Source organism: Meles meles, chromosome 3, assembly GCF_922984935.1.
Source record: "Meles meles chromosome 3, mMelMel3.1 paternal haplotype, whole genome shotgun sequence".
Classification (NCBI taxonomy): Eukaryota; Metazoa; Chordata; class Mammalia; order Carnivora; family Mustelidae; genus Meles; species Meles meles.
The window spans coordinates 152,993,347-153,017,829 of record NC_060068.1 but is presented as its reverse complement, the minus strand read 5'-3'; the positions used below and the strand labels follow the sequence as shown (position 1 = coordinate 153,017,829).

The window sequence follows — 24,483 nt, the reverse complement described above, 5'->3', positions numbered from 1 at the left end:
TTAAAGCTCTCATTATATATATTTCAAGAAGAAGAAAATGGCCCTGGAACGATAGTCTACAATATAAGAAACAGTGATGAGTAAAGAAATTGGTTAATCACGTAGACATATTTAAGCAAATATAGTCTGCATTTAATAATAGTATTTAAATATTGGGGATTAAAAGGAAAGAAAATACTCGATAGTAGTAGCTTGCCATTAAGGAGTGGGTGATCTTAGTCAAACGATTCTAAAGCTCTCATGTTGTTTGAGAGAGGAGTTAAATAACTGATCAACTTAAGACTTTGTGAAGTATGCAGAAAAAAATATAAGGAGAACCACTAAAAGAAGAGCAACAAAGTATAGAGTATAGAACATGCACATCAGCGAAATGGGGTGAGGGGAATGCAGGAAGAACATCAAGAAAGGAAGAAATCAATCAGCCCCCAAAAAGGACAAAGAGAAGAACAAAGAAACATAGAAAGAAACATAACAATTAGAAAGAACAATGTGAAATAGGGAACAATTCTAAATATGTATACGTGGATGGAATACTTACTTGTGAGTTTATCAGTTAAAAGGAAGAAATTCTTAGATTAATTTTAAAAATCCGATTATAGGGGCACCTGGGTGGCTCAGTGGGTTAAAGCCTCTGCCTTCGCCTCAGGTCATGATCCCAGAGTCTTGGGATCGAGCCCCACATCCGGCTCTCTGCTCAACGGGGAGCCTGCTTCTCCCCCCTACCCCCCCACCCCGCCTACCTCTCTGCCTTCTTGTGATCCCTGTCAAATAAATAAATAAAATCTTTAAAAAAAAATCCAATTATATGGTGTTTCCTAGAAATACACTAAAATAAAAAAATGAAAAATGAAAAGATGGAAATTGTGTATAAGATGAAAGACAGCTCAGTAGCTGTATTAATATCAGAGAAAACAGACTAGGTCAAAAACCTGTCGCAACATAGTGAAACAGGCTTAATAAAGACTTCAAATTACAAATTCATGGTACTTAATAATAGTCTCAATAAGTGATAGAAATAGAGAAATCAACTCACTGGTCATCACAGTGGGAGATTCCAACACAGTTCCTTAATTATTGTTGATTTAGGCACACTCCTGTCCTGATGAATACTATTCAAACTTGATTTTCTTATGAAAAGACATATTGAAAAGAGCAAGCACAGAAGAGGAAGTAAGCAGGATTCCCTAGAAAAGAGTATCCAAAAAGTAGTTGGTTTGTGTTTTTACTCATCATCAATGTAGAGATACATCTGTCAATTAAGAGAGGCGCTGTGGGACCACGGCTGAGCCAATGTGAAAAACAAAGGTCACAATCTGTGAGATTCCATGTTCTCAAAAGAAGGAAAAGTCATTACATGGTTGGTGCCAGTGGTTTTCATATCCTATTTTAGAATTTTCCTGAAGGTCCCACTATAACATATATTCATGAGAATCTTTTATTTAAGGAAGCAGTTTGTAAGTGGATTAACTTTCTCAGACTGAAGTATCTGTTTCTATTCTAACAGTATCCTCTTTCTTTCCTCCTTTCCCCCTTCCCTCTTTCTTTCTTTTCCTTCCTTCCTTCCTTCCTTCTTTCCTTCCTTCCTTCCTTCCCTTTCTTTCTCTCTCTCTCTCTCTTTCTTTCTTTCTAGATTTTATTTATTTGACACACACAGAGAGAGAGAGAGAGATTGGGAGAATGAGCACAGGCAGGGGGAGCAGGAGAGGGAGGGGCCGACTCCCCTCTGAGCAGGGAGCCTGATTCAGGCAGGCCCATTCCAGGACTCTGGGATCATGAACTGAGCCAAAGGCAGATGCTTAATGACTGAGCCACCCAGGCCCCCCTCACAGTACCCTCTTTCCAGATACACTTGGGAAACTGAGTTAGTAACCAGAAGGTACTTGGTCAACATGGAATCAGATAAATGATTTTTTTTGGGGGGGGGGATATTTTGCTACTTTACGTTTTCACAAATTATGTCTAATATTCTGCATGAACTTTTCTGAACAATTTTTTTTTACTTTTACTAACTCCTAATAGTAATTAATTTAAAAAAGTGCTGCCACAATTACGAGAATTTAGAAATTATTATGAATCCTCTTTTAGTACTATACTGATGCTACTGAAGTCTGGACTTTCTGTAAAAAGTGCTTGAAGACTTGAAATTATCTGGTCAAATAGCGAGCAATGCTCAGCGTGACCATACTGGAAATAAAGACAGTGGTGTGGTCCTAGGAGTGAGTCTCACAGCAGATGCAGGCATAAAGGGAAACTTGGCATTATGATATGGAGCTAGATTTGCATATTGTGCAGAAGGTGAGCCCAATCAAAAAAAATGGTTGGGAGGAACTGCTTCTCTGAGCAGAAAAAAGATTGACATTTCCAGATAGGTTCAAAGAATTTAAAGTGAAAGCAAAACTTTCAAACTTTTAGAAGAAAATGTAGAATATCTTCATGGGCTGGTATCGGGGAGTATCTGATCAAGTGGAGCATCTGCATATTCTATTACTGAGCAGTTCCAATTTGGGGCATCTGCCAGAGAAAAACCCTCATACCACTGGGGAAATTCCAACATGAATGTCCATAACAACATTGTTTACGATAGCAGAGGTTGGAAACAACCTAACATGACTTTTTTGTTTTTTAAGATTTTATTTATTTATTAAAGAGAGAGAGAGAGAAAGAGAGAGAGCGCACAAGCAGGGGAAGGGGCAGAGGCAGAGGGAGAAGCAAACTCCTCTCCGAGCAGGGAGCCCGAGGCGGGGCTAGTTCCCAGGACCCTGGAATTATGACCTGAGCCTAGGACAGATGCTTAACGGACTGAGCCACCCAGGCGCCCGCTAACATGACCTTAGTAGAAAAACAGAGATATCTGTGTTTTTTTTTTCATTTAGTAGAATGCTTGCTATGCCTTTCCCAAACAAAATGCGAAGTGTCAAAAGAAAAAGTACAGACAGTATGATACTAGTCATATCAAATTTTAAGATATAAAAAATAATACTTGAAACATTTTAAAAGATATATACCTATGTAAGGGTGTATAAACAAATAAAGGGAATCAGAAACACCAAAATCAGGTGCTGGTTTTCTCTGAGAACGAGGGAAGGAAGGAGTAAAATTGTCATGACATACACAGGGATCTTTTAATGTACTCATAGTATTCTATTTAATGAGAAAATTCATGTTTGAAAGGTGACTGAGGGAAAATGCAAAACTTTTATATTAGTATTATAAACCAAAAAATTAAATATTCACTAAAATTTATCTTTAGATACTAAGAAAGTTTAGAGGGAATTTATGATGAGCACAGAATGGTCATTAACTGGTCATAACTCAATTTCACAAAACATTGCCCTGTTTGTTCACTCACCTTGTACACCAGATGGGGTTTTAGCTGGTTTTAAGCTGTTTGTAAAAATCAAGTCCATTTTCAAAGGATAAACATTTATGATCTTTTGATAACAAAGAGACTACAAGTAAATTTTTCCTAAGTACTAAAGGCAAATTTGAAAGTGGAATTCCTTCCTTTCTGGAAATAATAAATCCTATCCCCTGCAAACCAGTGAAATAAGTGTGGAGCCTTATAATTGACTAGTTTGAAGGATGATACCACTGTGAATATGTAACTTCTGGTATGCTAGTTAAACGGTCAATCATGATACATTGTTACCATTTTTCCCTGAAGCTATGATAGACTTCACAGCTCATATTCTCTAAATTTAACATTTAATATATCTTTCAGTCTTATAAGTCTCCCTCTTGAAACAGGGTTCTGTACCTTATTCAACACTAACACTTCTGCTTGTCATCGGCATCGTAATGAAAAAGAACCCACAATTTTCCTAAATCCTGGCTTCTTTGTATCTCACTACCAATTTTCATTATTATTATTATTACTCGGGAGTGGGAGAAGTGTGTATCATACACAGGATATCACAATAAGATAGAAAACATAGAAATAAATAGAAAACAGGATATCACAATAAGACCTTGAACATGTTCATGAAACTAGAGTAAAGCATATGTCACATCTAAGTCTCATTTCCTTTGAGCCTGACTTGATAGAGTTGACAGAGGGTTTAAATAGAAAAAGGCTCATAGCACTCAGCACAGTGTCTAGCATACAGTAAGTGCTCAACAGATGCTAGTGGATGGTGAGAATGACAGTGACAAGGCAGCACATATATGGATTTGACTTAAATACTGAGACTGGATGATTTTACCGTTTGAATACATGAGTGAGATACATAGAATGGTAACAAATAGACTTATAATGAACATTCATCTTTCCACAGCCTCTCAATGTACTTGCCAGTGTAAAATTTGGTGACTTAGGTAACACTGACGCTGAAATGATTCAGGATGCTTACAGGACCTTGACAAGCTGGGACAATCCCTTAATGATGTGAGGAAGGCCATCTTTAGTGTTTGGTCCATAAAATACAAGTGTTTATGTCCCTTCCTATTTGACGAGAGAGCCCACTATTTCTGCAGGAAATCTACTTCTGATCTACCCTTGGTAACTTTTACAGGCAGGTGCACCCATCCCTCAGCAGCTGTAAGAACTGGTTGCTGAAACTCACAGCTGCACCTTCAGAGAATTTCTCTCAGCCCAGAGAGGCACAGGCAGACACAAGGAGACTGAGATTGGGGGAGGAAGCGTCTGGTAGCCAGTGACTGCTGATGAAAAGATACAAAGCCCAGCTCCCTTGCCTCAGGGCAGCTGACTCAATGGAGCCCTTCTTCCTTCTTCCTTCTCCCTTCTCCCTTTTCCCCCTCCTCCCCCTCCTCCTCCTTCTTTTTCTTTTTCCGCAATAGTGATGTATCTTGTTTTATGAACATTTAAAACAGAAATATTTGTCCCTTAGTACAAAATTTTGTCGCAATAGAATCTTGGGATAATTTTCAGCTCCCAGTTTTAGTCCTCAACTGATCATTTTCTTTCTTTCTAATTCAATTTTTTTAAAAAATTAAATTCAGTTAGAAAACATATAATACATTACTAATTTCAGATGTAGTGTTCAATAATTCATCAGTTGCATGTAACACGCTGTGCTCATCACATCGTGTGCCTTCGGGGGAATGGGGTAATTCGATGGAGCCCCTCTTGCTCCAACTTTTTTTCCGAAATCAGGCTAAGCATGGGCTGCAGATAGATCCACATCTTAGCCCAATTTCTTCCCTGTGCTATCCTGCTTCCTCATTCTTACAGATTTTTTCCCCCTGCAGAGCCCCCTCAACATATCCCACACACAAGAATTCCAGTCTCAAGCTCGACTTTTGGGAGGACCCAACTTAAGATACCTCCTAAGTATGTCCATTTCTACAGTTATGTTACCAATAGGAGAAATTTTTTTTCTGTTATTTCTCTTCTAGACAAATGCACAAAATTTTTTTTATACCTTGTGGTTTTGGTTTTCTAGTCCCGTACTCTTATTTAGATCTTGGAGGTTAGTAACCATAATACCTTACGGCACCTCTTTTAGATCTATACATACTAAAGACAAGAAACCAAAAACAGAACAACACAAAAACAAAAATAAAAAAACCACAAAAAACACACAAAAAACACAAACCTCTGGTCCCCTGGGGCATGTGGGTGACTACAGCATTTCAGTTTCTTTCTTAACACAGCTTCTCCCATATAGGGCAAAACTCTAACAAGCATATCATATTAATTAAAGAACAATAACCCAAATTTCATCTTACCTTAAAAAGTCTTACCTCTAGTACCACTCCCAGAGAGGTGATGGAGAGTCAAGCTTTCATATCTGACGGCGTGTATAAGATCATGAGTTTGAAAGGGAAGAGAGAGTTTACATGCCTGAATATAATTCTTCATCAACTTAACTGAAGTTTTTGAAAAATATTACATTATTTCAAACATCTGTTTCTAAAAACTGAGATAAGGTGGCGATAGGATGTTTTCCGTCTTCTTTGCTACTAAGAACCTGTCCACAAATAGCCTTGTATTAGCTATTGAATATTATTCTCAACTGGGCAAATCCCCAACCATGATTTGACTTTAAATTTCTATTCCAGCCCATGCTATTTGCATCCTATCAGATGCCAAGGAGTTCATGTGCAGCAGCCTTAGTTTTTTATGATTCTATTCCTGCTAGACCTTTCAGGGGCATTTGGCGCTTCTAGCATAAATGCAATCTGGCTGTCCTAGACAATAACTGAGGTTTGTCCATCACTCACCCCCACGAAAATGCCCCTCGTTATTGGTAAGTTGCAGAGCTATAGTGTGGTCCGTGCTTCTATCTGATTTATTTCCCATCATAAATGGCTGATGTTGCAAAAAAGTGGAAAAAATGTATGTGTGAGAGGAAATGGGGAGGGAGCCAGGGAAAGTAGGAGGAGCCATCAGAGAGCAACTGCAGTCTGACCCTAATGAAGAGGGGAGGGAGGAATGTTGGGAAGAAGCCTCTCAGAGTACTATGCAGGGTAAGGAAGTTTCGCCTAGGTAGTGGGAGAGATTTCAAACCACAGGCTGCCACCTGATGGCTTCTGTACCTTTCAAGAACAGGACTGCCATGCTTGGTCATTGGCTGGGAGCAGTCTGTGGGAAGCCTGGTGTTGGCATAGCTGTGGAAATGGGTTTCAGAGTGTAAAAGGCAGGACCTTTGGTGAATTAAACCTCCTATAGTTGGGGGCCTGTGAGGCTAGTATTCTCCTGGTTGTCGAATGCACCCTACCATTTTCAGACCATGGGATGAGAAAAGGAAGATAGAAGATAGAAATTGGTTGTAGTTTGAGAGATGTTTGGATTCAAGGCAAGGTTTTCTCTTTTTTTTTTTTTTTAAGATTTTTACTTATTTATTTGACAGACAAGATCACAAGCAGGTGGAGAGACAGGCAGAGAGAGACGAGGAAGCAGGCTCCCGCTGAGCAGAGAGTCCGATGTGGGGCTCAATCCCAGGATCCTGAGATCATGTCCCAGGATCCTGAGATCATGACCTGAGCCGAAGGCAGAGGCTTTAACCCACTGAGCCACCCAGGCGCCCTTTCTCTTGTTTTTTGAATGAGAAGAACTTCAGTATGTTTGTAAGTCCACAGGAGGAAATCTGCACAATGGAAGAAGTTAAAGAAGAGGAAGAGAAAGGAGGAAAAGTTGGACAGGATCTTTGTGTGTGAGAGAGAATTAGTTAGTTGTGAAGGAAGAAGACTTCAGAGAAAGAAAGAAGAAACTGGATAAACGTTATGGCTTTGAGGAGTGGTATCTTATTCCCTGGGATAATGTCTGAACATGGGTTGAGGTTGAACACTGTTGGAAGTTGAAGGGACTTGTGTTTGTTTTTTTCAATTTCATTCAAAATAGGAAGAAAAGCATCAGGGACACTACTGGAAGGTTTAGTCTTAAACAGGAGGTACTCCATCCTCTGAGGCTGAAGCGAAAACAGGAATGATTGGGCTTAAAGAAAGACTCTGCAGATGTGGGATCAAATTACGGGAAAGAAAGGTTGAGGACCTCAATTCCTTGATGAAGTAGGCGGCAAAGTTATCTGCTAAAGGTATTATTTATTTGTAGCTCTTCTCACATGACAAAATTCTATACATTACACTACAACAGAAATGACACTTAATATAATAAAATTAACATGTCAAATATGACTTTTATATTAAGATGATTATCTATTATATAAATCTTTTGTAGGCATTGTATGTATCTGTTTCTTGGTGTATAACCCAAAACTCTAAAATATTCTCCTGGTTTAATTTGGAATTTTAAAAACTGATATTGTATTGGATTTATGTTATTTTCAATCGGAAAAAAATAACTGGAGATATACTGTCAGTGTATTATGTATATTTGCTACCAAATTTAATAAAAACAAAAACACTTTTGAACCATGTAATTTATCTATTAAAATAATTTCATCATATGAGCGTATACTGGCTTACCCTATCAAAAAGTAGACATCAAAGTATTTCATAATTAGAGGGGGACTTGGACATCATTGATTTCTAATGTGGGGCACCAGACTTCCTGACTCTATAAGTTGAACAATAAAGGTTGATGGCCTTTTCTTTCTTCCTTCCTTCCTTCCTTCCTCTCTCTCTCTCCCGTCTCCTTCCTTCCTTCCTGTCTTTCTTTCTAATCTATTTTCAAATGTTGACACCCCATATAGAAATTACCCATATGAAGGCTGAGCTTACAATGATTTGAAATGATTTCAATTCAGTGGGGACACTCTTCAGAAGCTCCAATGAGACTTTGAAATATTAAAATACGGAAAATGTGTTAGTCATTATTTAATCAGTGAGTTTTAAAAATACACAAAGGCTTCTGAAATACAGGATTTGGGATTGGGGAGGATTATAAAAGTTTGAGGCCACTGGTCATAAAATTGTTGGGAAAAACTGATTTCGTCTAATCCTGTAATTTGCAGACAAGGAAACTAGTTTACCAAATACCACATCATGGTTCATTGGTAGTAGAGCCAGCTTTAGGATTTACCTATTTTGGAAGCTGAGAAAAAATTACCTAACATGCTATTTTCTTGGGTGTTAGGAGTCTTGCATTTTGTAGCATGGTGTTTAGTGTTCTTAGCATTTGGAATCCAAATGCTTCACGTTTTGTTTGGAGGTGCTTTGGGAAAGAGTATGTATGAGTAGGGAACATTCTAGTCCAAACACTAGGCCAACTTTCCAGGAAAGTGGTTTAAAAAAAGTTCCACAGAAGTAATTGAGGAGCAAAAACTTTCAAAAGAGACTTCATAGTGAAGAGGTGCCATTAAAGCCTAATTAATTTCAAAGTCCATCTTCCATTCTTCATAATTTTAGGGTAGTCCTCATTCTTATCTACTCTAGTTCCAACAGTACTTTAAACAGAGCACGTAATTAGACGGTTAGTGGATGAGTCTGCAAAAAGAAAACCAATTTTTGACTCTTCTACAGTTTTAATCTGAAGTGGTGCACTAGATGCATACATTCTCACCAAATAATTAACATATATTCACAATTAACAAACAGGGACAATCTTTATACACAAACTCTGCTGCCACTGTAGTTTTTAGAACATTGATCCCACCAGCAAGAGAGGAGACAGTTGTGCCCCTTTAAAGATAGAGGATCTGAATAAAGACTATAAGAGACAATCACCATTAGAGGTTCAAACGATAGTTTTCTATCTTGTGGAATGTTTTAATATTTTCTTCCTTATATTTCTTTATTCTTCCTCCTCTTATCTCTTTAGACAACACAGTCATTTCTTCTCAATTTTTTCTTTCTTTTTAGAGAGGAGAGGTTGTCTCCTGATGATCTACAAGAAGCTTCTTCACAACTGTAGCTGAACCGGAAATGGAATATTTCATAATTCTTACAGCTCACTGATGCAGTCTCCCAAGATGTTAAGATCATTTTCTAAGTCCACAGTTTTAAAACTTCATAATCAGATTTTTATAGTGAATGGTAATAAGTAGTTGCATGCATCCATTTTCTATGATATCCAATCCCACATCAATTAAAATTCAGACTTCATTTTGGTGTCAAATGAACATAGCAGAATGAACAAGGCGGAGACCTAGTCATTGTCATAGATGCAACCTGAAAAAAAATACAAATTTCAATAGAGGTATACAAAACACATAGCTTCTAAGCATTCCAAGGCTAGAAATGTGGGTAATTCACACTCACCCAGTTTAGGGTTAAAAAAAATGTAGAAAAATGTAGAATTGGCTCACTTTGTGAAAAGTAGTTACATGGAAGACCATATATGGATTTAATTTACATTGCTCAGTATATAATTCTAACAAAGTTCTGGACAGATTTCTTCTTCTTCTTTTTTTTTTTTTAAGATTTTATTTATTTATTTGAGAGAGAGAGCAGGAGATGGAGGAGGGTTAGAGGGAGAAGTAGACTCACTTCCAACCCCCGCCCCCAAGCAGGAAGCCCCATGCGGGACTGGATCCTAGGATTCCAGGATCATGACCTAAGTCCAAGGCAGTCCCTTAACCAAATGAGCCACCCGGGTGCCCTGGACAGATTTATTTTTTGTCAAAATGAGACTCAGAATTATTTTATCCGGCACTTAATTAAATGTATTTTTTGGTAGTTTTCTAAATGAGATTGAAGTTGTTAAATATCAATAAGAATTATAAGTTTAAAAGGAAACTAAAAGGCCACATCATGAGTAACTCTATGCATCACTTCAATTGAGATTAATTTTTTAGATTGTAATTTATAAATATGGGATGCTAAAAGAATACTAGTGAGTATTATAGGTTATGAATTAAAATATGTATACTGGACCTACTAATTGGTCAAGTACACATATTTTTGAAGATAAAGTTATTTGTATTAAGATTAATAGTAGAATGAAAAGTTCACATTATTTTCGTACTTCTGTTTTCAAAGAAAATAAATAAGATTCTTCCTTCATTTCCAGTCGTGTGCAAAAATAATTTTTTAAATTATACCAGAGCATTTACCTTTCCTAACATTTTCAAGTGATTCAAATTCTGATCAGATTGAAAAGCTCTAATTAATCCAGCAAGCTATTTTGAGTATTTGTAAGAACAGTAAACTCACTGTTATTGTTCTCAGTGGTGGGTGCCATGTGGGACTTACCATCAGCAATGTCATCGTAGATCTCTCCATCACTGTAAATGGAGAAAATAATTTTTTTAAAGAAAATATGTTCTCAACATTAAGGCAATCTCTAGATTAAAAACTTAGTAATATGATTTTATATGACACAATTAAACATTTAAAGGTGAGAAGTTAAATGTGAATTTATAAATGGGAAGAGATTTTGTATTCATCTACATCATCTTTCATTCCTTTAACCTAATTCTCTGTTCTATTCTAAAAATAACCGAAAAACCCACAATTTATTTCATATCATAGACATATGCGATAGGGGAAACTTACCTCAAGAGCACATACCATGCTTTATTCATTTTTAGATCCAACCGTGAGCCTAACACAGAGCTGTGCATTATAAGAAGTGCTTATTGAACTGAACAAACTGAAAAATCATGGCACAATACTCCACTTGGGGTCCCAATGGAGTCTTTTTTTTTTTTTTTTTTTAAGTAATCTCTACAGCCCACATGGGGCTTGAACTCAGGACCCAGAGATCAAGAGCCACACATTCCCCCAACTGAGCCAGCCAGGGGCTCCCCTAATGGATTCTTTGTATTTGTTAATATCAGATTTATACTTTCACTTGAACTTCAAATATCAAATGAAATAGAATAATATTTAAAGAATAGAATAATTTTGACTTAGGAAATGAGTGCATAATTTTTGTATTTCTAATAACAATTTATAAATATTAATTATAAAATACATAAATATTAGTTTCAAAATCAGTAGCCAAGATATGGTTAGTATGGTGATTCTTATGTTACTTAATTCTAAAAATATTTATGGTTATAGGCTGATGCATAATAATAGTTCTGGCTACTTTTACACATTTTGGTTGTACTTGGTATCGAATCTTTGTAAAATATTCTGTTCTATACACTTAATAAGTCCTTCCCATGTACAAGGAGATATAAATATGGGTAAAATGCAAGCTTTGATTTCAAGAAGCTTATAATCTAATGGAGGAGAGAATGATATACAAGTAATTAAAATAGGAAGTATTGTAAATGCAAATATAGCCTTGAAATGTAGAACAGTTTCAAAGTTCAGAAATGTAAGGTGACTGTCACCTTGACCAGACTCACTTTTGGTCCCTGTACTATCTCTGCTTTTATCATGGAAACAGCAGCAAGCCCTCCAAGTTGCTGCCAACTATGGCAGATGCTGTAGGTTTCCTCTGTCTTCTGTTTGGATCCTTTCTCTGAGATTAAGGGAATCCTTAGCTAATGGAAATCTGACACAGATGCAAAGAGGACAGATTTTCCTATCATCCATTCAATAAACATTTGCTAAGCAATCACTTCAGCAGATGGTGAACCAATAATTACTTAGACTATACTCTCTAACTTCTCTCTTCATCATCCTCTACTAATCACTGATGAAGATGTCCTATTACTTGCCACATAGTCATTCCTTGAAATTAGTATCTTTCATAAAATAGAGAAGTGCTTGCCTCCCATTGTGATTAATGCTCTGAGAAAAAGAAAAGTATTATAGTTATTTTTCTTTTCACTCTTTACTAGTTTCCTGATTTGTCTGATTGGCGTCAGGTTGTTCATGAATACAGTTTGTGAATCTTCCTTGATTTTTTTATTATGCAGAATTCTGTAAATCTTTATGTTGGCATATGCACCTGCTAATGGAGTTCACTTCTTGCACTGATATACTTGGAACAGAATCTTATAACGTTTGAGGGGAACTCTCATAGAATACTAGTACCAGACTGTGACAACGTCTTATTCATAAGAATAGGAGAATCATTGATGACAATCTTTATTCTGGCATGCTACCAAAAAGGTAACTTAATACTCTACTATGCCTAATAAAGAAAAGCCCTCAGTTGGGGTCAAATTACTAACAAGTGACATTAGCATCTACTGTGTAGACATTAATCGGTCCCTGATTAATTCAGTTCAACCAACTGCATTTATCAGTAAGTGAAAGGCAAAATTTGAATGAAAGTGTTAGTGGTTTTCCCCTGTCTCCAATGTTTGCTACATCTGTCTCAAATGAATGTTTATGACTATGAACTGTGTACTCAAGAATGAGAAGAGTTCTTGTCTATTTAAAAGAGTGACACTTTATGAAAACCTTAACTTTATGATGGGTGGTACTATACTGATTTAGTATAGCATATTGTTTTAAAATTTATTTATGACAGTTTAGTAGATTATATTGTTTAGATGATATTAGGAATCTTTCTTAAAGAATTATATAACACTCTTTTTATTAGCAGAAGAAAATGAACTTACTTGTCCACCAAGTAACTCCGAAGGACATAACCATCTATGAAAAAAAAAAGTAAATTTTATTAATAGTACAGATTTGAATAATCTTTACTGTTTCTTTTAAGAAAGTGAAATAGAATTGAATATCTAATGTAATGTGATATGATATAATGTGATATAGTATACTGAATAATTCTATTTCCAAATATGACCAATTTTTCTTATTCATGTCCACTTTCTCCCCTTCCTTTCTTTTTTTTTTTAAAGATTTTATTTATTTATTTATTTGACAGACAAAGATCATAAGTAGGCAGAGAGGCAGGCAGAGAGAGAGGAAGCAGGCTCCCTGCTGAGCAGAGAGCCCACCACGGGGCTCAATCCCAGGACCCTGGGATCTGACCTGAGCCGAAGGCAGAGACTTTAACCCACTGAGCCACCCAGGCGCCCCTCCCCTTTTCTTTCTAATTTTTTCCCTCTCTCCTACAAGTCTCTTTTCCTCCATTTACTAGCTTTCCCCTTAAAGATAAACAATTTATCTTCTTCTCCAAGCTACTGCATGTTGTAGCACAAGGCTCTTCCAAATTCTACTCTATTTCTTCATGGTGTTACCCATGCGACCTGTCCTAGGGAGAATTTATAGTTTCTCTAAATAGAAAAATAGTTTGTATGTAGTTATTTCAAATACCATCAGATCAAAGCCTTAAGTTTTAAAATATTATTGTATTGAATAGAGTCAAAATTGTTCAACTCCCCTTGCAGATCAGCAGTCTTGCAATTACTTGGGGGAGTATGCATTCTAAATGGTCTCATAATAGTTCTCAAGTTCAGCGTGGAAGGTCTTCCATATTGCTTTTGCCATTTGACAGAGTGTTGACACGTGCATTTTCATCTTTCATGATACAAATCATTAGAAGAACACACAGCAGGCATTCTAGTGATTCCCCTGTTAAATAGCAAGTAGACCATACTTGGTGCAAAAAAAGCAAAGTTTTTTTTTTTTAAGGACCTTATCTTTGCCCCTACTATGCAAAACAATCCTAAGAAAAGATACACACTATTTTTTTCTGAGAAAGTTTCTGTTGACATTTAATTAATATTACTAGTCTTTGGAATGATTAGTTTTGTGTTAGCACCTAAACTCTACTATATGCTTGAGATTAGCAGCTTTCATTGCCTTGTCCATACAGCCTCTAAATTCTTTCAGAGTCAGTTTGGCTTGGTCCACTTTAGATTTCATTTTTATTAGGGTAAATGTGTAAAAAATGATAAACATGGGCAAAGAGTAATACAGATGATATTAACATAAACATACTGATGTCATATTGTCATTGATTTAACATGCAAAAACATTTTTTAAAAAAGTGGGATCATACAAATGAAACTCTAGATTGAAACTTAAGAAAATGAACTTTCCCTTGAAATATTCCAGAGTAAAAAAAAAAACAAAAACCTCCACTGAAATATTTTATCAAGAAATTCATCCCTTTTTAATGAAAATTTTATTAGAATCCTATTTGGAAATGGAAACTGAAAGTTATCTTTGAATTCCTGTAGTATGGAAATAATGAAGCATGTGTCAAAATGATAAAAGCACCATAATGTAATATTTTTCTCAGACTCTGAGAAGTTAGACCTTGTTATACCTTCCTTTTTTATTTCAGTTAAGCAAAAGTGGCAAAAATTATTACTGTACGAATATCTAAAGTTAATATCCTTGGTTGCCTTTGATATTACAATTATTTTATTCATTTCATGTTAACAGACTTCTAAAAAATTTAGGGTATATATCATAATTTAACATAATTTTTAAAGGGGGATAAGCGTGTCTCTAAAAAATTCAATTCTATGTGTGTCTCTCAAAAGAGAAAAATCTAGGCAGATAACACGTTTTCAGAACAAACTGTGAATTTCATGTCATGGTCCCAATAACTTAAATTTATTTTCAGTTTTTTACCCGCCCTGGTGTTTGGAGCTAAAATAAAATGTGAACATTTTTCTATAGACAGTAATAGTCCAAACTTTTTGTTTCCATTAGTTAAAAATGGTGGCTCTGCTTTTGTTCCTTTTTTTTTTTTTTACAATTTTTTTCCTTAAAACAAACTGGAAATTAAAAGAATATAATAATAAGTGTTCCCATGAGATATTCATGTTTAAGTTAATAATTTAAAAGTAATGACATGGATGAGCTGAAACTTTTTTTTTTTTTAAAGATTTTATTTATTTATTTGACAGACAGAGATCGCAGTAGGCAGAGAGGCAGGCAGAGAGAGAGGAAGGGAAGCAGGCTCCCTGCTGAGCAGAGAGCCCGATGCGGGACTCGATCCCAGGACCCCGAGATCATGACCTGAGCCAAAGGCAAAGGCCCTAACCCACTGAGCCACCCAGACGCCCCTGAAGCTTTTGACAGTGAAGGAAACCTCTGTGAGCTGTTCAGGCTTTGGAATGTCTCTGAACTAATATTAGAAGATACGAAATTAGAGAAACATATACAAAATTAAAGCTATTGCCAGAGACTGGACTTACTACAGTATCAAATATATTCCTGTTTTGTTCTTTTTTAAAGAAAATCTTTAGGAGATTTAAAGAAATAAAGAACAAAACAAAGAGAATATAATCACCATTTTTGGAAATTAAAGGTTTTTATTTTCCTTTGCTTTTAGGTAATCTTTTAAAAACTCATGTATGCTAAAATTGTGTAGACCTGGATAAAGTACTGTCTGTAGTAATTAAGCATTCAATAGTCCTTTACATGACCAAAGTTAATAACTTTGATATACAGCTTAATAGCCTGTCTTCACAAAATTAATTATAAAAAATATATTTTAGGTTCTCAAACCCCTTTTACATTTCCTCCTATGTCTTGGCTGTTCCAGAGCTCTAAGGAATAGCTTTTCTTTTCACTGAATGCTCTGCTGTGGCTGTTGCTTCTGTGTGTGAGCTACATAAATATGAATGATTATGAATATTATTTAAGAAAAATGTATCAAGGAGATGCAGTGTGGGATGGTAGTGTATTGCTTTATTTTAATAAATGATATGATTTGGGACTCATTAGCTATAAAATTATTATTATATAGCATTTTTAAAGGATTAATGACTTTTTAAAAAAGATTTATATTTATTTGACAGAGAGAGAGAGATCACAATTAGGCAGAGCAGCGGGCAGAGAGAGAGGGAAGCAGGGTCCCTGCTGAGCAGAGAGCCCAATGGTGGGGGGAGTCGATCCCAGGACCCTGAGATCATGAACTGAGCCAAAGGCAGAGGCTTAACCTACTGAGCCACCCAGGCACCCTAGGATTAATGACTTTTAATACAACATAGGTTTCGCTGTCTAGTACCTTTAAAAATCTCTAAAACCTCATTTGATTAAAAGCATCATTGATTCATGACAATGTTGAAAAAAGTGACCCATTATGAATTTTTATATTTTATATAATCTCTTCCTTATAGTTCCTAGAAATAATTTTTTTTTGCAGTAGAAAAATGATCTCTTTACTTCAGTCTTCCATGTACGTCCATCATAAGGAGTATTAATGAAAAATACAATGAAATAAGCAAAAAAGTCATCATGGCTCCATGCCATGTAGAATGGGCACCATGTTTACTGTGGGTGCTGACTCACAAGGGATTCTCACACCTAATATGAGATGATTATTTGGAAACTTCATATTCATACAGCAGAACAAAGTGGTTTGAAACAAGTGTTTTGAAATATGTGGTGGGATAGAGCTAATTAAGAAAGTAACACCCATCCCCCACGTGTGCCAGTTCTCAGCACTGACTGACCTTTAAGAAGGGTGTCACGAATACAAAATTATGAAGGAAACACAAAAACATCTTTGGAAAAGTTGAAAATATCTTTGTTGTAATATTTTCAAATTTCTTAATAAAAATGACAACTTTTTAAATTTCTTTATTATTTCATTGGTTGTGAGCTAAGTCCAGAAATGAAGTTCAGTTTACTCAATTTGGCCTCATGCAGTTAAAAACAATAATATCATGTTGCACAGGTACCCGTGCAAGTAGAACAATGCCTGAGATCAAAGGGACATGCTCATAATATTACAGAAAGAAAAAAAAATGAAACACAGTGTATAAAACTAAATATAAATTATTAGCCTAGTGCTATAAAAATGTTCTCTCTCCTTGTCTTCTTTCTCTCTGTCCCTCTCTCCTGATTTCTAGGGCTTTGAATCCAGGGACTTTTAAGTTTCTGAATTTAGAAAATTTTCTTCAGTGAGCATCTGCTGTTTTAAAATTGAAAACAAAATTATTTAAGCAAAGAAATGATTAATAGGATTTGAGAAAATCCAAACTATATTTGAAATTCCCTTTCCTTGATGCCCAAAGAAAATGGAGAGCATTTTAACCATAAATAATTCAGTTCATGTCTCCTTCCACAGTTTTTGTAGAAATTTGCCTACAGGAGGTGGGGAAACATACAGCTTATGAGACACTGAGTTGTGGAATACATTCAAATATTAGCGAGAAATTCTAAACATTTGAGAATGTGCCAGAAATACATACTTAACATCTCAATGCCTCTTCGATATGTGTTTCCACAAGCCAGTGGGATAATTGATCAAATGTGATAATGCTTGTAAGGGTGGCTTATACTCAACTCCATAATGGGAAGAGATTGTTGTTAATACTTTCTCCTCTAATTTCTACCATTCCAAATTAAGTTTATAAACTATGTTTTCTTTTCTTTGATGGATTAATGAGTGGAAAGTAGGGAAGATGTTAAGATTATGATGGTATTGGATGACAAATGCCTTTACAGCTAGACAGATATAGAAATAAGGAACCAAAAGATTTAAAGGCTCCTACATGATACACAACAAGCAAACCATATCACTAAGACCAAGACAGAGAACTTCTGTCTCCTAACAAGTTAAACTCCTCTACAGACTTCTTATGCGTGTCTCTACGTCAGACTTTCATCTGGTTCTCCAACTGCAATCTCCAAATTATTACTTTCAATTCAGTAAGCCCTGAACAAGGTGCCAGGTATCGCGGGAGGACTGGCAGTACAATGTTGACAACATTTCAGTGAATCTACTCTCCAGCTCAGGGTCTAATATGAATAACAGATTGATAAAACAGGAAGGACAATTAGAAGGACAAAAGCAGTAGCATGGTGTGGCTAGACAGATAAATTGTGATGGGTGACTGGGGAGTAGGGAGTGGGTGTGTTTCTAATTTTAGATGACAACTGGATTGTTTTTACTAGACAATTATGAGCATTAGAAGAATAAAACAGCATAGAAGGATGAAATAGCATAATTTACTCAGGGAATGACAAGTCACTAGTATATATTTTTGGAGTGGCAGTTGCCGATAGGATAGTTAATGGGTTTGAGGCTAAATCTATAGGGTTTTATATAATAGCCTAGAGAGAATATTTGTGTTTTTAAAAAAATAATAGTTGAGTAACAGTGTGGCAGGTGGATTGGCTGAGAACAAGGGTAAGGGAGACATACCATTTGAAAGGCTATTGCAAAAATCTAGATGCGAGAGGCTTAAATCCACACAACAATCCTCCCAAATCCTATAGAAGTCACCTGAGTAATGGATCAGAGATTAGGGAAATTAAGAATGCCAAGGGTCCAGTTCAAGAAAGGAATAAGCAGGAAGTTTCAAAAAATTATGAAAAGCAGGAGATTTGGCAAAATAAAAGTGAAATTAAGCAGATATGTTAATTACATTTTGGAATAAAGCTCAACATGAAAGACAACAGCAGATGCTCTAGGTGGTCTTCCCATAGACCTTCACCCCTACATGTCAGTGCCTTTTGGTTCACCCAACTTCCAAAGGACAATACTTGCAATTTTTTTTTTTTTTAACTGATCCATTTTCTCTGGCTTCCAGAGCTCTTCATCATCTTGCTCAGTATCCCGAATGGCTTGCCCCCTGCCCGGGAGTAGGCTTCAACTCCGCATGGACAGGAGTTGGTGTAACAATACCCCAATTTGTTTCTCATTGGATGTGATAACACTGCCACTCTGAGTTCTCAACTGGTATAAGCTGCAATTACCTAAGTGGCCACTTTTTCCATAACAAGGCTTTGTTGACTGCCTCTCCTTTCCTGTCTCCTTTTCCACTTGCTCATAAGATTCCCAGAATCACTCCCTAAATGCAGAAGCTGAGACAAAGCCCAGTCCAAAGAGAGTCTTTAAATATAAAACAACAGTTATGCAAGCGCTGCTGATAGAATCATCAGGTTTCCATTCTGTTTGAGACAGTCCCCGAACCACCCATGACTTGAAGTAGTTACCCGTGAGCTTGGGAATTGTAAAGTGCGTTGGTGTTGCACCACGAAAAAATGATAGAAGTTACGTGGAGCCTTTGCTTGTGACTTATCAGCATTTCACATGTTTGCCCTTCTCAGTTTGAACAGATGATGATTTCTAAGAGAGCAGGAGCCCTCCAGTATTCATAACAGTATTCGGAATTACTGATGTCCAAGTAGGAAATGATAGCACATTACAGAATCATCCCCGAGTCGTTCCTGTTTGTCTCATGCTTAAGATTCACTGGCTTCTAGAAGGATAAGTCTCCTCCACATTTCCGTTTCTGAAGCTGCTTCTTCCTGCTCATCTATATCCATACAGGTTGTTGATGAAGCCATTTGTACCCTTGTTACGCAAGAGTATGTTCATTGTGCCAGCAGTATCCATTCCCTGGCAGCTTGGGAAAATGCAGAACGTTATACCTCACCTCAGACCCGCTGAATGAGAATCAGCACTTTGGACAAGATTCCCACGCGATGGGTGTGCACGTTGGAGTTGTGAGGCGTGACTTTACACGGGATTGGTTGCAAAAGATAAGCCTCTCGGGACAGCACGGCAAGATCGGTCTGAAGCTTGGGCTCCAGAGAAAGGGCCACAGGGCAAGTCCTCGGACAATTCTCTCTTGTCAGAAATGTGATATAATTTGGAAGTCAGAGGAAAGAAAACAGTTTCATTTAGGCTCATCACCCCAATCAGCCACTCTCAGCAGTGTCCCTTAGTTTCTTTTATTTGTATAATTTTTTTTTAACAGGGCTATAAATCCTATCCCACATGAAGCTGGCTTCTTATTTCTCTTACTGTCGTGCCGTGAGAATTTCCTCACATTATTATCATAGTCCTTGTGTAAATATTCAATCTGGTATAGTAATCATAACCTATTTAAAACTTTTGGAATTTTTCAACTTTTTAATATTTTTGATGACCTTTTAACGCATGGAGTTTTTCTGCATGTAAAGCTATTCCTTGGGGTACATCCTCACATATGCTAGTCTGAACGGGGGCTTTCTTCGTCTGCTGGAGCACTGTTTACACATTAGCTACCGTGACCTTTGAGCCTTAATACTACACCACTCGTGTCTTTTATCCTTTGTACCCACGTTTCATTTTCTCCTTTTAAAAGCCAACCACACCTCCTCCATGATAACTTTAGATCCATTTCCCCAACCTTGAGTCACCGGTTTTATTCTTAAAACTCCCATTTCAGTTCCTGTCCCTGAGTCACCTTCCTGTCATTAAAATTCGACTCAGAGTTCATGTTTTCCACACAGACTAACCAAGCTGATAGGGGGACAGCCACGCCGAGTCTTTGCTTTTAAATAAAGAACACGTGATTTTGAATGGCTGTTCCTTGGACTTTAAGTAAAATAAGCTTCCTTTTAAAACTTGACAAGAACATTTCCATCTGTGGGTTTTAATAGCCGATAAAGTCAAAGAGACAGGGACTCTCTTGTAAACCCGTGGAATATGACGTGGTACGAAGGCATGCACTGGGGTGAGTCCCAGGGGGTGTGGGGTGTAGTGAGCGGCGACTCACCATATTTTACACCTGGAACTAATATAACACTGCACATTAACAACACTGGAATTAAATTGAAATTAAATTAAAAAAAATAGAGGAAGCATCATTTTGAATTACCCTTCCCTGGTCTTTAAGTGAAATAAGCTTCCTTTTCAGATGTGACAAAAAGATGTCCGTCTGTCTGTTTCAATAGCCCACAAAGTCAAAGAAGACAGGAGACTCTCTCATATTCATTAGGAAGACTACGGCGTATGAAGTGTATCCAAGTACGAACTGAAAACAAGTCAGTCTGCAAGGTAGGAAGACTGGAAATTCTAGATGTGCTGTGTGCTATATAATCTCAAAACCAGACCCCAACAAGAGCCGCTCACCCCTTCAGCACACTGCTTCTCCCCCTGGTGTACCCGAGAATAAGCCAGAGAAGCACTGAGGGTCACAGCTTCTGTCTAGCTCCCCAGGACTCATGACTCAGCATGCTCAGGGCGGGTCCAGGCAACTGTGATTTTAATACACAAAGGGTTTTCTGATGCTGGTGGTCTGTGGATTGGCATTTTGAGAAGTACAAATTTGGCATGAACTGGGCACCACAGTGCCAAATACAGCAGGTGGGAGATGAAAAAGGATTCAAATAAAATAACATTGATTTCCACGCAGCACGATCTCTAGTTTCTTAATGTATGCCACAATTCATAAAGCATAGACAAAACAAGGTTAATAAAACAGGACTGATCGGGGAAACATGTTCGATGACGAAAAGGAAGCAGTGACTTACATTTTCCTTCTTCATTTCTGCAGAGAACTTTTGTATCATCAGTGCTTTGTATAACTTCAAGAGCTTCACCAGGTTTCACCTGCAGATCTCTGGTGCCCCACCTTTTGGAAGTAAAGGAAGGTGCAACTTTGGTTGAATACAGGACTCTAATTTCGCCATCATACTGGAAAATAAAGAAAAACATTTATATAATTGATTGATATGTACTATTAAACGAATTCCCTTAGTGACGGATTTACTAAGAAAGCCTTTGCTTCATGAATAGTTCCTTGTTTTTTTAAAAAAATGTAAAAACATTAAAGAAAAAATTTTGAGGGCAAAACCACTCACAATCTCAACCAACCTAATACAATCACTATTTTAAAAATTAAAAATGTTTTTAAAATTTAAGGTGTCCATGTGTTGATTTGATATACCCATGTATTACAAAATGATTATCATCAAATCTTTAGCTAATACCTCCAACACCTCACATAATTTCCACTTTTTTTTGTGGTGAGAACATTTAAGATTTACTCTCTTTACCACTTTCAAGTATATTAGAGTATTGCTAACCATAATGACCATGCTGTACACCGGACCCCTAAAGCTTATTCATCCTATAACTGAAAGACTGTACTGTTAACCAACATCTCCTCCATGTCCCCCACCCCAGCTTCTGGTAACTCTCATTTTACTTTGCTTCTGTGAGTTGGCTTTTTAAGATTCCACATATAAATGATTTTATAGAATATTTGTTTTCCTCAATTTGACTTACTTCTCTTAGCATAATGCCCTCAGGGGCCACTCATTTGTCACAAGTGGCAAGATTTCCTTCTTTTTCATAGCTGAATAATTTTCCAGTGTATGTATATGTATTTGTACATATAGACATATATATTTTTAAATCCATTCTATTTTTAGATTATCTTATTATTCAGTTAAGTTTAAATGATTATTGCAGTATATATATTGTGCATGCAAGAGAGCTTGCTTAATTTGTTAAAGGAATACATTCAAATGTAAAGAAAATTATATAAAAAATAAAGGAGTTAGGATGGATAACTGATACGGATAATTACACTTTTAATATGTGCATTTTGGTACTTAAAAATAGTTTTTTTTCATTAGCACTTTGAACTTTGTCTGATATTTAAATATGACATACTTTAAATTTTTTCCTGAAGTCTTTCTCTTCTTTTTCCTGCTTTTTTAACTTCTTGGGGTCTTTTTCTTCTGTCTTAGCCTTGGCTCCTTGACTAAGATGACAGAACACACATAAACAGCATTTAGTTTAGTTTAAAAAGAACAGCATACAATAGAGACTTCATCCCTAAAATTACAATTTTGTTAAATTTTGTTTTTAATTAAAATCTTTTCTTAGAAATCTAGTACATTCCCTGTAAGAAGTGATAATATTTTGTAACACAGAAGAAATTCTTCAAAAGAATACAGATTATGAGTTAAAATGGAATAAGTGATTATTTACTATACTGAGCCAGGTAAAATTACTCAGGTACCGTGTGAACAAGGTTACATATCAGAGGTTTCATATGATTCAACCCACCTGTTGTCAACCTCTCTGCATTTTTCAAACCTTCCTAGATAATTAAGTTGCTTGGTCAATATCACAGAAAAGGATTTTCTAAAGAGAACTTTTTTTTAAACTGATTTTTATGGCTTGAGAAGTTTATCTATATGTCCAGTTTTCACATCTCTCATAGACACGAACTGGGCTGATGCCAATGTCATAAGAATAAGCCTACGATAGTGATTCCTCAGCCTGGCCATATATAAGATCACCTGGGAAGTTTTTAAAAAGTACCAATGCCTTTGTCTAATTCCTAGAAATTCTAATTAAATTAAATACATTCTAATTAATTAGACTGAGTGGGGTCTAGATACAGACATATATGTATTTTAAGGCTCCACAGATAATACTAATTTGCAACCAAGGTTGAGGAACATTTGCTAGGGTTGAATGTGGACGTTAGGGAAAGGCTGGATGTCTCTGAAGGAGAGAATTTTAAAAATCAGAATTTTTGTGAATAATGAAAAGTTCTAAACACAGATGTTCATTTTTCTCTAGATTACCTACAATAAAGTTTTGTTTATGACTGATATATTCAAAATACTTGATTCCTAAGGCTTGATCTTAGAATTAATTCATTTACTGTGAAATGAATTAGCACAATGTCCTGCCTTGGGTTCTGCAGCCTTTCTCAGTACTTCCCACGTCACGGCGCTCTGGGTACTAGTGGATTTGCTGTTCCAAATTAGCGCTTTGGAGCTATCAGGATATATGTGCATGTTAAAAGTGGTCCAAGAGAATGGGGCGCCTGGGTGGCTCAGTGGATTGGGCCGCTGCCTTCGGCTCAAGTCATGATCCCAGGGTCCTGGGATGGAGCCCCACATCGGGCTCTCTGCTCAGCAGGGAGCCTGCTTCCTCCTCTCTCTCTGCCTGCCTCTCTGCCTACTTGTGATCTCTCTCTCTGTCAAAAAAAAAAAAAAAAAAAAGTGGTCCAAGAGCTCTCTTAGAAAATAACTTATCGAAATTTAGTTTTAGTCAAAAATAGAATATTACATTAGAGAACATAAAATAGTCTTAAGCTCTGAAAATAAGCAGCAGCAAAGAAAATGGTACATATCACGTAAGTTTAATCAGCTGAGTTTAATAAGCTGGGGTTTATTCGACTTGAAGAAAAGATCCAGTGTGTAACTGGGTTTCCGGAGAGCTGTTTAATGGAATAGGGTGACATTTCTACAGTAATAGAAAACACAGAAAAATGCATTAAAACATGTCAGGGATAGAAGTAACTCCCCAATGGTGAGGAATTTTCAAACCTAACATTTTAACTGAAGATTAGGTTTTCCTTTCAGAAAAAAAGGAGAATGATTCTCTTTTTATTTTTCTTGTTTGTTGTGTCTAGAGAACTTGATTTTCATATAGAGATGATAGCATATTCCCCTTTCAGTTTCTTTGATCTTGATATTTTCACTTGTTCAGTAAAATTAGCTTAATGGTGTTGGTAAAAAATAAATACTAAGTAGATAAGCACGCATGCATTTTTGCAGTATTACTCAGAAGACACTGCATATTATCTCTCATCTATGTCA

At 36.5% G+C, this 24,483-nt stretch overlaps 1 protein-coding gene across 3 annotated transcripts in view; it reads right to left on the bottom strand.

Moving 5' to 3' along the window:
* Positions 1-7,492: 7,492 nt before the first annotated feature.
* The window catches only part of FYB1 (FYN binding protein 1), a 152,752-nt gene continuing 135,761 nt past the window's right edge, over positions 7,493-24,483 (bottom strand). For all 3 annotated transcript variants that reach the window (XM_046000368.1, XM_046000370.1, XM_046000369.1), the window contains 5 exons: positions 22,535-22,625; positions 21,388-21,550; positions 12,828-12,861; positions 10,555-10,586; positions 7,493-9,531 (listed from right to left, as the gene is read on the bottom strand). In XM_046000368.1, the coding sequence (XP_045856324.1) occupies positions 9,509-9,531; positions 10,555-10,586; positions 12,828-12,861; positions 21,388-21,550; positions 22,535-22,625 (343 nt within the window). In that variant the 3' untranslated portion in view covers positions 7,493-9,508. The remainder of the gene's footprint in view (positions 9,532-10,554; positions 10,587-12,827; positions 12,862-21,387; positions 21,551-22,534; positions 22,626-24,483) is intronic.